At 37.3% G+C, this 12,952-nt stretch overlaps 1 protein-coding gene across 1 annotated transcript in view; it reads left to right on the top strand.

Moving 5' to 3' along the window:
• Window positions 1-12,952, top strand: part of TANC2 (tetratricopeptide repeat, ankyrin repeat and coiled-coil containing 2) — a 351,092-nt gene that overhangs the window by 211,200 nt on the left and 126,940 nt on the right. Inside the window, exon 8 of the mRNA XM_027771180.1 lies at window positions 1-40. This exon is cut by the window's left edge and continues 113 nt beyond it. Coding sequence (XP_027626981.1) covers window positions 1-40 — 40 coding nt within the window. The remainder of the gene's footprint in view (window positions 41-12,952) is intronic.

Raw genomic sequence — 12,952 nt, 5'->3', positions numbered from 1 at the left:
CAGAGTATGGCTGGTGCTCGCACACAGCAGGATTTAAGAGGTTAGCACCACAGGAGGGCTGCAGGGGTAGGGGTACCTTAGAATAAACAGAAATGAGCAAAAGCCAGAAAGTTCCTTTGTTTTCTACACTTAATTTAAGTCCTCCCTGAGAAGTGAGATCTATTTTAGCATGTAACCAACTTACTTCTCTTAATTCTAAAGGAGAAAGATAAGCACAAATATGTCATATTCATCAGAGAAAGGCATTATAATCATCAACAGTTAGAAGCACTGATTTCTTGAAATTCTGAAAGAAAAAAAAATGTAAAGGGCTGGTAGTGGTGAGGGAAATTATCTTTTTAAGATTCTGAATTTCAGAAGTGATTGTTGATTAGCTTCAGCCCTAGCCATATTACAGGTGAACTTGTACTGATAATCATGTACTTTGCTTGGGAATTTCTTTGATTTTCATTTTAGCAGCCATTTCTATTAACACGTTGTACTTCTACTTCCTTGGAATTTTAGACATAGCTAACAGGCTTCTAATCCTGTTCTGGCAACATTTAAACAGTTTATCCTTTTTCTGCTCAAGTATCTATTTCTTGACCTTCTTTGTAGCATGCTATATACTTCTACAATACTAGCAGGATCTTAATCTTTTCAGACTTTCATTTTGTTATAATGGCAGACTAATGAGGAGCTGTTAGTATCTCTGTGTTTCTCATTTGCTCAAATGAATCATACTGTCCTTATATCTTGAACAGATCATAGTATGCTTTCTCTAGTATCCAGCAGTCTAAGCTGTGCTTTATCTAAAATGTATCAGGTAGATTCTTCTCACCTTTCTTTTGCTCTCCTCTTCCCCCCTTGAGCTATGTCCTACTCTAAGCTCTTTATATGTCTTCAAGATAGAATTTACACATGCACTGTGTTCATTCTGAAGTCATTGTGCTGATGGTTTTTCCATGATGGCTAAACAAATAAGAGCATAAAATATTTGATTATAGGACTGGCCCCATGGCATGATGGTAAAGGGAGTCAGATTCCACATGGCCAACCACACAGTTTGCGTCCCAGACCTGACAACATAAAAAGCACTCCAGGCATATGTACATGCATGCCCCAAATCCCCACAGAATGGAGAACTGGAGGAGAAAAATTTGCAGTACGACCAAACCTCTTTGAGGGTCCTTTCTCCCACTCTGTCTTTCTCTTTCTGTCTCTCCCTTTCTGCCTAGCATATGTACCCTTTAGCAAATTAAAATATATTGGGTTGTCAGAAATGTCACGACATATTTTTCCTATGTTTTTCTATGCAAAAATGTGTCATGACTTCCCCGATGACCCAGTAATAATCATTTATCCTATTGCTACAATTACCATAGCTCCGCCAACAATAGTTGATAGCCTTTGTAAGAGTTTTAGTTCCCAGTCCTTTTGTTCATCCTGCTTGCCATTTCTTCAGTTTGCCAAATTTCAGTTGCTTGGTCTATGTAACAATGCATTTCCAGACCAGGAAATGGAAATATGCTAAGTACTGCTTTAGATTAATTATATCTGAACCTGAATAAATTGAATCAAAAGATCAATTAATTGGTGTCAAGGCCAGAGTCACAGCAAAGAAGATAGGACAGAACTACTGATCTGTGTGACCTTTCGATTTGTTGAAAATCACCTTGCACCTCATTACTGGAAAACATAGCTGACATTGTCAATTTTATTTTCTGCTTTGCAAGTTATTGAATTATAGATGTTAAACTATCAACAAAGTTGAAGGCCCTAAAAAGCTTTTCTTTATATGAGTTAAATTGATATTACCATATTTGAAATTAAAATATTAGTTTTAAATTGTTTTTAAAATAGTTTTTGTTTTAAAAATGGTGAATTGTGATTATTAAAATAGCCATTTATTTAGTTTTATAAACAATAGTAGACCCATCATGCAAGCTATGGAAAATTTCACTGAACATTTAGGAGAGAATAAGAGTGGGTAAAGTCAAAAGGACCTCTTAGTATTATAAAAATAGTTAGGACTTTGTGGACTCTCATGATCTTAAGCACCCCCAGGGATCCCCAGACTACACTTTAAACCACGGGCTCAGAGAACATCATTGTACTTGAAGATAATATGTTTCGCCTCAGGACCATACTCTGTTTATAAAAATGCAAAAAAGCATAGTTTAAGAGCTGGTAGGAAATTGTCCATGAACTTGGTTTAAGACTACTGACACAGATAATGTAACAGTTTGCTGGGCTTAGTAGCTCACACCTGTAATCCCAGTTACTAGGGAGGCTGAGGCAGAGGGATCAGGAGTTCCAGTCCAGTTCGAGCAACATAGCAAGACCCTGTCTCTAGAGCAGAAAAAGAAAAAAAAAAAAAAATCACTAAACAATTGCCATAATAGTAACTGTAGATATTTGATCTTGGTAGATTTTTTATTGCTAGAGAAGAAATCATTGGGTTAACATCAGAGCTAGAATTTGGATCTTTGAATAGGGTATTAATATTAACATTTGCTTCGTGAGTTAAAAAGTCCCCTTTCTGACTTTCACGACAGCTGTTTTGAACAACTGTTCTACTAAAATTGATGTTTCCAGAAACACAACCCTGCAGTGGGGAGGTCACATCAGTGCACTGTCCGGGATCTCACTGTGGCAAGTTAATAGATTCCTAGCTGCCAGCCATCTAAGAACTTGAGCTCTGATAAAACAGTTACAGAAGGTCGTGTACTAGTGCAGAGTGTGTAGCTACCTAACCTACCACAAGTTCCTTTTCTGGTCCTACAGCCTAATGTCTTTGGTGGATATAATTTGAATTAATTATTAATGTTTTTAACTAAAGGTTTTTTTCATTATTTGGGTTTTTTGTTTGTTTGTTTGTTTGTTTTAAGAGAGATTTTTGCGGGGAACCAGCAGTTAGCGTAATGGCTATGTCGCTGGATTCCCACGTAGTCGACTGCAGTTCGCGTCCTGGACCCAGTGGCTTAGAACTCACACTGGGCATGTGTGCGTGCGTGCCCAAGATCCCGAGAGGAGGATGGAGGAGAAGGGATTGCAGCGTGACCATCCCTCCCCTGAAATCACTGGGGGTGATTTCTCGCTTTCTATCTCTATGTCTCTGTCTGTCTGGTGAGCGCACATGCCCTATAGCGAAAACCTCTCAAAAAAAAAAAAAGAGAGAGAGATTTTCGCTATAGGGCATGTGCGCTCTCCAGAGAGGCAGAGAAATAGAAAGCAAGAAATCACTCCCCAGGCTACGTGTCCACACCACAGTCCCTTCTCCTCCATTCTGCTCTCGGGATTTTGGGCATGCATGCACACGCACATGCACCCAGTATGAGTTTTAAGCCACCGGGTCTGGGATTCAAACCGCAGTCGACTACATGAGAGTCCAGTGACATAACCATTACACCATCTGCTGGTCCCTTGCAGTTTATATTTTTTAATTTAATCACCACTATATTAATGTGGAGTTGTGTTAGAAAGTATATACCTGAAACCTCTCACTCTTTCTGACCATCTTAATGAAATCACTATCTCCACAGAGAAAGACAGAAATTAAGTTTGCTGCCTATTAACGGGAAAGAAGAGGTACTTACTTTCTCTGGATAAATGTAGTAAATCTTATGACAGAATATATAACGAAACCAATGGGAGTTAAAATTCACAAAGGAAATTGTAGCATAGTAACTTCAAATAGTAGCAACTTGAGGTAAATGAACAACAAATTATTAATGACAGGCTCCTAACCTGTCTGGTGTTAAATTATAATCACACTGCTCTGCTTGAAGGCATTACATATTACTAATTAAAACTTCACTTCTCGATATATGTTGATTTCCTTAGGACTTTTGGTAAATCCCAGTACATAAAAGGCTGTTCGTAGGCTTTATGTTTAGTTAATAGCTGCTTAATAGGCACTAGGTTGGAGAGTATATGTACAAGTGATAGTCCAATTCACTGGCAGGATTGATGTGAAATTGGTCTTGCCCCAACTATCTGGGCTTTGTCAAAGCAATGAATTTGATTTTTACCAAATAAAATCAGTGCTTCATACCTTTAAGAGTCTCTTTTCTGAAACAATGAATCCTTTATTAAGATGACTAAGCTGCATGTCATGAAGCTAAATGCCCCTGCATTAGCCCACTGAGTCACACATCCCTGGGGTCGCTTAGTCATCTTGATCATGGCCTGGCTGGTCTCGCATTTACAAGGGAAAGTTTCTGTCAGTCTTGTCCATCTCATTGTTCATTTTATTTTTACAAGTGAAATTAAATTTCCTTCTTCTTAGGTAAATTGAAAATCCAGAGATGAGATTGCATCCAGTAACCACCCATACAGACGTTAGATGGGTGGCTACATTCCAGCTATGTGAGGTTGTCTCCTTCACCCTCAGCTAGCTCTTTTCAGAGTTCCTGAAAAATTGAAAATGCAGTACTCAAACTGATTGTCTTTGCATATCTACTATAAACTAGTCTATGCTTTTTAGACTAGTTTGGTTGGTAATTTTTTTTTAACTCACTGCTTGTTAAAGTAGCTGCAAATAGGTGCACAGACCTGGTTTTATATAAACCAGACTTATTTGGTAAATTGCATCTTAAAGTTTGAAAATCCAAACAGAAGCTAACACATAAGTTTCCCACAATACCTGCATGAGAAAAATGATTTTGAGAAAGGGAAGAATCTACAAGCCCCATAATCTAATAAGCACTTATTGACATTAAATAATCCAGTCTTTAAAGAAAGACTATAGAGTAAAAGAAATTCTAATCAAGACATCTAACTCTACAACATAAATCACTGAAAATATGTTTAAATGCCTAATTGTAGTAAAGACAAATACTGTACCAGTAAGCCATATTGATGTTTTAATCTAAATTAGATTTAAAGGATCAGCTTCCCAATTAATTTTTTTATCATTATTTTCTCCAAAAGTCTCTAAATCTATTAAAGTAATCACAGTGCCAATTAATTTACTTAGATAACACTTGGCAAAATATTTTTAACTTGGTAAAATTATCTGTTTTCCAATTTTTATAGTGTATGAAGGTTTGTTTTTTTAATAAAATAACTTCTCCCAGGCACTCATAAAATGGCAGAAGTAGAGAATTTTAGTTGTAGGGCCATGGCTACTTTGTCAGTAAGAGTTCACTTGAAAGTCTTTACGGTCTTAAATTTGAAGTAATTAAAATAGTGATTTTTGTTTTGTATTTCTAAAAAAATAAATGTTGTTTCTTACCTTCAAAGCCAACACTTTAATGGCCCAAAATTCAAAACTATGTTAAAATAGTTATAATTATTTTATTAAATGTTTCTTATCTATTTTTTAAGAGAAATTTTTGCTATAGGGCACATGTGCTTGCCAGAGAGACAGAAAACAAAAAAATCATTCCCCAGGGGGATGGCCATGACGCATTCCCTTCTCCTCCATTCTCCTCTCAGGATTTTGGGCATATACACACATGCATCCTATGTGAGTTTCAAAGCTGCTGGGTCCAGGATTCAAACCACAGTTGGTCATGTGGGAGTCTAGCTATGTAACCTTACTAGGCCATCTGCTGGTCCCAAATGTTTCTTATCTTAAAAGCTTTATATTTTTCCTACATTTTGAGGTATTAATAAATGTGAAGAAGCATAAAAAAGTAGCAACTGTTGGGGAAGTTGAGTTTTTCCTATTACTTTTACTGCTCTCCAAAATCTTTGTTCTCTTCCTGAAAATTCCACTCAGTACTACTTCCAGATTTTCCCCAATGAATATTTTCCTATAAAAGTAATGGCAAAAAAGCTGAAATTTAATCTACAAGTAATTTATAGATATAAAACACAATTTTTTTCCAAAGGAAAAAAGAAAACATTTTGGGCCAGTCAGTGGCATGATTAAGGTGGCTAAATCCCATGTGGCCAACTGTGCAATTTAAGTCCTGGACCCAGAAGCTTAAGAAACATGCCAGTCATATGTGTGTACATGCCCAAAATTCCAAAAGGAAGGAGAAATGGAAGAGAAGGGGTTGTGGCATGACCATCACCTATTGTGGGGGGTTCTCTCTCTATCCCTCTGGGGAGCACACCTACCCTCTGGATATTAAAAAAAAAAAATACACACACACACAAATACATACAATAAGTCCTTTTCCTTTTAAAATTCCTACATTACTAAACTACAACGAACTTCTTAAAATACTTAAAGACAAATGTTGAGAATAAGACACTTAAACTAACATGAAAATGATAGCATTTAATGGAATCCTTACTCTCTGGAGCCACAATATTGAAAGATTTTAATATAAGTCTTTGGTGGGCCAGCAGATGGCATAATAGTTATGTCGCTTGACTCCCAGGTAGTCAACAGCTGTTCGACTCCTGGACCAGGCAACTTAAAACTCATGTCGAGTACATGTGCATGTGTGCCCAAGACCACAAGACGAGACTGAAGGAGACAGAATTGTGGTGTGGCTATCCCCCCAGGGGGTGATTTCTCACTTTCTCTCTCTGTCTCTCTGTCTCTCTGTCTCTCTCTCTCTCTCTCTGTCTCTCCAGCAAGCATACACACCCTATAGCAAAAATCTCTCTCTTTAAAAAAAAAAAACTAGGGACCAGCAGTTGGCATAATGGCTATGTCACTGGACTCCCACATAGTCGAACATGGTTTGAGTCCCGGACCCAGTAGCTTAAACTCATGCCTGGCATGTGTATGTGTGTGCCCATGATCCCAAGAGGAGAATGGAGAAGAAGGAATTGTGGCATGGCCATCTCCCCTGGGGGGTGATTTCTCACTTTCTGTCTCTCTGGCTAGCACACATGCCCTATAGCAAAAACCTCTCAAGAATAAAAAATAAAAAATAAATAAATAAATAAAAAAAACTTCCTTGGGCCAGCCGTTGGCATAATGGATACATTACTGGACTCTCACATAGTTGACCATGGTTTGAATCCCAGACCTGGTGGCTTAAAACTCATGCCAGGCACTTGTGTGTATGTGCCCAAAATCCTGAGAGGAGAATAGAGAAGGGATTGTGGCATGGCCATGCCCTCAAGGGAGTGATTTCTTGCTTTCTGTCTCTGGCAAGCGCACGTTCCCTATAGCAAAAATCTCCAAAAAAATAAATAAATAAAACATTTTTTTTATTTAATCCTTACAACTCTGATTAAGTAGTGGTGGTAAGAACTGAGACTCAGAAAGTTTAATAACTTGCTTATGGTTTCATATCTAGTAGTTGGCAGTATCAAGACACAGTTCAAATCTAGCAGACTCCAGAACCTTTACTCTTACCAACCATGCTAACTGTATCATAGATGATGGAATATATACAGCAGCAGATAATGTTGTAATCATAATATATTGGCATATCATAGGTACTCAGTACTCTGGGGTGTTGGAGAAGGGAAGTAGTGTTGCATATAGAAATAATTACCCAATGTCTGTCTTTTCAACAGGCGCAGTGGTCAAAGAGGACACCATTATAATTTATTAGCCCAAATCAGCTCCTACCCCTCTCTTCCTTATTTCTGTTAATAGCACCTCATTTTTCCTCTTAGGTTATAAATCTTGGAGCCAACTTTGAATTGATATCTTTGTTATTCCTAATATCCAGTTACAACATTCTGAAGGTTTAATTCTCAGCTTCTCACATCTTTCAGTAGTCTCTAATATTGCTAATGTCTACTTCCTCTGGTCTTTTTGTATTCTAATCTAATGCCTGGGTGCCTAATTAATCTTTCTTAAATGAAGCCTAAAATCATGTCACTTCTCTCTCTTATAGTTATCATTGCCATAATTTTTGTCCATTAATATGCAGGAATAGAAACTAGAAAAATCAAAAAACAGCTTTGGAGAAGACAAGTTACACTTTATTATTACCTTTAAAATAAAATAGGAGAAAGACTCCAAATAAAAATCAAAATGTGAAGGAAAAAAAGGCAGAAGTAATAGAGTGAAAAGGCAACCTATGGAGAAAATATCTACAAACCATATATCTAATAGGGGTTAATACCCAGAATATATAAGAAACTCCTACAGCAACAACAACAACAAAAAGAGAGAGAGAGAGAGAGAGAGGGAGGGACCAGCAGTAGCATAATGGCTATGTCGCTGGATTCCCATCAGTGCTTCATACCTTTAAGAGTCTCTTTTCTGAAACAATGAATCCTTTATTAAGATGACTAAGCTGCATGTCATGAAGCTAAATGCCCCTGCATTAGCCCACTGAGTCACACATCCCTGGGGTCGCTTAGTCATCTTGATCATGGCCTGGCTGGTCTCGCATTTACAAGGGAAAGTTTCTGTCAGTCTTGTCCATCTCATTGTTCATTTTATTTTTACAAGTGAAATTAAATTTCCTTCTTCTTAGGTAAATTGAAAATCCAGAGATGAGATTGCATCCAGTAACCACCCATACAGACGTTAGATGGGTGGCTACATTCCAGCTATGTGAGGTTGTCTCCTTCACCCTCAGCTAGCTCTTTTCAGAGTTCCTGAAAAATTGAAAATGCAGTACTCAAACTGATTGTCTTTGCATATCTACTATAAACTAGTCTATGCTTTTTAGACTAGTTTGGTTGGTAATTTTTTTTTAACTCACTGCTTGTTAAAGTAGCTGCAAATAGGTGCACAGACCTGGTTTTATATAAACCAGACTTATTTGGTAAATTGCATCTTAAAGTTTGAAAATCCAAACAGAAGCTAACACATAAGTTTCCCACAATACCTGCATGAGAAAAATGATTTTGAGAAAGGGAAGAATCTACAAGCCCCATAATCTAATAAGCACTTATTGACATTAAATAATCCAGTCTTTAAAGAAAGACTATAGAGTAAAAGAAATTCTAATCAAGACATCTAACTCTACAACATAAATCACTGAAAATATGTTTAAATGCCTAATTGTAGTAAAGACAAATACTGTACCAGTAAGCCATATTGATGTTTTAATCTAAATTAGATTTAAAGGATCAGCTTCCCAATTAATTTTTTTATCATTATTTTCTCCAAAAGTCTCTAAATCTATTAAAGTAATCACAGTGCCAATTAATTTACTTAGATAACACTTGGCAAAATATTTTTAACTTGGTAAAATTATCTGTTTTCCAATTTTTATAGTGTATGAAGGTTTGTTTTTTTAATAAAATAACTTCTCCCAGGCACTCATAAAATGGCAGAAGTAGAGAATTTTAGTTGTAGGGCCATGGCTACTTTGTCAGTAAGAGTTCACTTGAAAGTCTTTACGGTCTTAAATTTGAAGTAATTAAAATAGTGATTTTTGTTTTGTATTTCTAAAAAAATAAATGTTGTTTCTTACCTTCAAAGCCAACACTTTAATGGCCCAAAATTCAAAACTATGTTAAAATAGTTATAATTATTTTATTAAATGTTTCTTATCTATTTTTTAAGAGAAATTTTTGCTATAGGGCACATGTGCTTGCCAGAGAGACAGAAAACAAAAAAATCATTCCCCAGGGGGATGGCCATGACGCATTCCCTTCTCCTCCATTCTCCTCTCAGGATTTTGGGCATATACACACATGCATCCTATGTGAGTTTCAAAGCTGCTGGGTCCAGGATTCAAACCACAGTTGGTCATGTGGGAGTCTAGCTATGTAACCTTACTAGGCCATCTGCTGGTCCCAAATGTTTCTTATCTTAAAAGCTTTATATTTTTCCTACATTTTGAGGTATTAATAAATGTGAAGAAGCATAAAAAAGTAGCAACTGTTGGGGAAGTTGAGTTTTTCCTATTACTTTTACTGCTCTCCAAAATCTTTGTTCTCTTCCTGAAAATTCCACTCAGTACTACTTCCAGATTTTCCCCAATGAATATTTTCCTATAAAAGTAATGGCAAAAAAGCTGAAATTTAATCTACAAGTAATTTATAGATATAAAACACAATTTTTTTCCAAAGGAAAAAAGAAAACATTTTGGGCCAGTCAGTGGCATGATTAAGGTGGCTAAATCCCATGTGGCCAACTGTGCAATTTAAGTCCTGGACCCAGAAGCTTAAGAAACATGCCAGTCATATGTGTGTACATGCCCAAAATTCCAAAAGGAAGGAGAAATGGAAGAGAAGGGGTTGTGGCATGACCATCACCTATTGTGGGGGGTTCTCTCTCTATCCCTCTGGGGAGCACACCTACCCTCTGGATATTAAAAAAAAAAAATACACACACACACAAATACATACAATAAGTCCTTTTCCTTTTAAAATTCCTACATTACTAAACTACAACGAACTTCTTAAAATACTTAAAGACAAATGTTGAGAATAAGACACTTAAACTAACATGAAAATGATAGCATTTAATGGAATCCTTACTCTCTGGAGCCACAATATTGAAAGATTTTAATATAAGTCTTTGGTGGGCCAGCAGATGGCATAATAGTTATGTCGCTTGACTCCCAGGTAGTCAACAGCTGTTCGACTCCTGGACCAGGCAACTTAAAACTCATGTCGAGTACATGTGCATGTGTGCCCAAGACCACAAGACGAGACTGAAGGAGACAGAATTGTGGTGTGGCTATCCCCCCAGGGGGTGATTTCTCACTTTCTCTCTCTGTCTCTCTGTCTCTCTGTCTCTCTCTCTCTCTCTCTGTCTCTCCAGCAAGCATACACACCCTATAGCAAAAATCTCTCTCTTTAAAAAAAAAAAACTAGGGACCAGCAGTTGGCATAATGGCTATGTCACTGGACTCCCACATAGTCGAACATGGTTTGAGTCCCGGACCCAGTAGCTTAAACTCATGCCTGGCATGTGTATGTGTGTGCCCATGATCCCAAGAGGAGAATGGAGAAGAAGGAATTGTGGCATGGCCATCTCCCCTGGGGGGTGATTTCTCACTTTCTGTCTCTCTGGCTAGCACACATGCCCTATAGCAAAAACCTCTCAAGAATAAAAAATAAAAAATAAATAAATAAAAAAAAAAACTTCCTTGGGCCAGCCGTTGGCATAATGGATACATTACTGGACTCTCACATAGTTGACCACGGTTTGAATCCCAGACCTGGTGGCTTAAAACTCATGCCAGGCACTTGTGTGTATGTGCCCAAAATCCTGAGAGGAGAATAGAGAAGGGATTGTGGCATGGCCATGCCCTCAAGGGAGTGATTTCTTGCTTTCTGTCTCTGGCAAGCGCACGTTCCCTATAGCAAAAATCTCCAAAAAAATAAATAAATAAAACATTTTTTTTATTTAATCCTTACAACTCTGATTAAGTAGTGGTGGTAAGAACTGAGACTCAGAAAGTTTAATAACTTGCTTATGGTTTCATATCTAGTAGTTGGCAGTATCAAGACACAGTTCAAATCTAGCAGACTCCAGAACCTTTACTCTTACCAACCATGCTAACTGTATCATAGATGATGGAATATATACAGCAGCAGATAATGTTGTAATCATAATATATTGGCATATCATAGGTACTCAGTACTCTGGGGTGTTGGAGAAGGGAAGTAGTGTTGCATATAGAAATAATTACCCAATGTCTGTCTTTTCAACAGGCGCAGTGGTCAAAGAGGACACCATTATAATTTATTAGCCCAAATCAGCTCCTACCCCTCTCTTCCTTATTTCTGTTAATAGCACCTCATTTTTCCTCTTAGGTTATAAATCTTGGAGCCAACTTTGAATTGATATCTTTGTTATTCCTAATATCCAGTTACAACATTCTGAAGGTTTAATTCTCAGCTTCTCACATCTTTCAGTAGTCTCTAATATTGCTAATGTCTACTTCCTCTGGTCTTTTTGTATTCTAATCTAATGCCTGGGTGCCTAATTAATCTTTCTTAAATGAAGCCTAAAATCATGTCACTTCTCTCTCTTATAGTTATCATTGCCATAATTTTTGTCCATTAATATGCAGGAATAGAAACTAGAAAAATCAAAAAACAGCTTTGGAGAAGACAAGTTACACTTTATTATTACCTTTAAAATAAAATAGGAGAAAGACTCCAAATAAAAATCAAAATGTGAAGGAAAAAAAGGCAGAAGTAATAGAGTGAAAAGGCAACCTATGGAGAAAATATCTACAAACCATATATCTAATAGGGGTTAATACCCAGAATATATAAGAAACTCCTACAGCAACAACAACAACAAAAAGAGAGAGAGAGAGAGAGAGAGAGAGAGAGAGAGAGAGAGGGAGGGACCAGCAGTAGCATAATGGCTATGTCGCTGGATTCCCACGTAGTCGACCTCGGTTCGAGTCCCGGACCCGGTGGCTTAAAACTCATGCCCGGTGCGTGTGCGTGTGTGACCAAGATCCCGAGAGGAGAATGGAGGAGAAGAGATTGGGGCGTGGCCATCCCCCCGGGGGGTGATTTCTCACTTTCTGTCTCTCTGTCTGTCTGGCGAGCGCATGTGCCCTATAGCAAAAACCTATTCAAAAAAAAAAAAAGAGAGAGAGAGAGGGAGAAAGCCTAACTTGATTAAAAATGGGCAACAGTCTTAAACAGACCTTTCTCCAAGTGAAACATACAGATGACTAACAGATAAAGGAAAAAAAAAAGTGCTCAATATCACTAATCAGGGAAATGCAAATCAAATGAAATCACAATGAGATACCACCTCATACCTATTAGGAAAGCCGTATTTAAAACAAAAACAGAATAACAAGTGTTGGTAAGGATGCAGAAAAATTGGAACTCTTATACACCACTAGTGGAAATCTAAAATAGTGCAGCCATTATGGAAAACAATATGAAGGTTCATCAAAGCTTTAAAATGAAACTACATATGATCCAGAAATTCACCTGGGCATTTATGTGAAAGAATTGAAATTTCCATCTCAAAGAGATGTTTGCACTCTCATGTTGATTGTAGCGTTACTCAGAATGATCAAGAGGTAGCCTAAATGTCCATAAAAGGACAAATGGATTTTTTTTTAATGTGGTATGTGTATAAAATGAAATGGTATTCAGCTCTAGAAAAGAGGTTCTATATGTGTCGCAGTGTGAGTGAACATTAAGGCCATTATCATAAGCA

Source organism: Tupaia chinensis, unplaced genomic scaffold, assembly GCF_000334495.1.
Source record: "Tupaia chinensis unplaced genomic scaffold, TupChi_1.0 Scaffold000187_1, whole genome shotgun sequence".
In the NCBI taxonomy this organism is placed as follows: Eukaryota; Metazoa; Chordata; class Mammalia; order Scandentia; family Tupaiidae; genus Tupaia; species Tupaia belangeri.
This window is presented reverse-complemented; position numbering and strand designations above follow the sequence as displayed.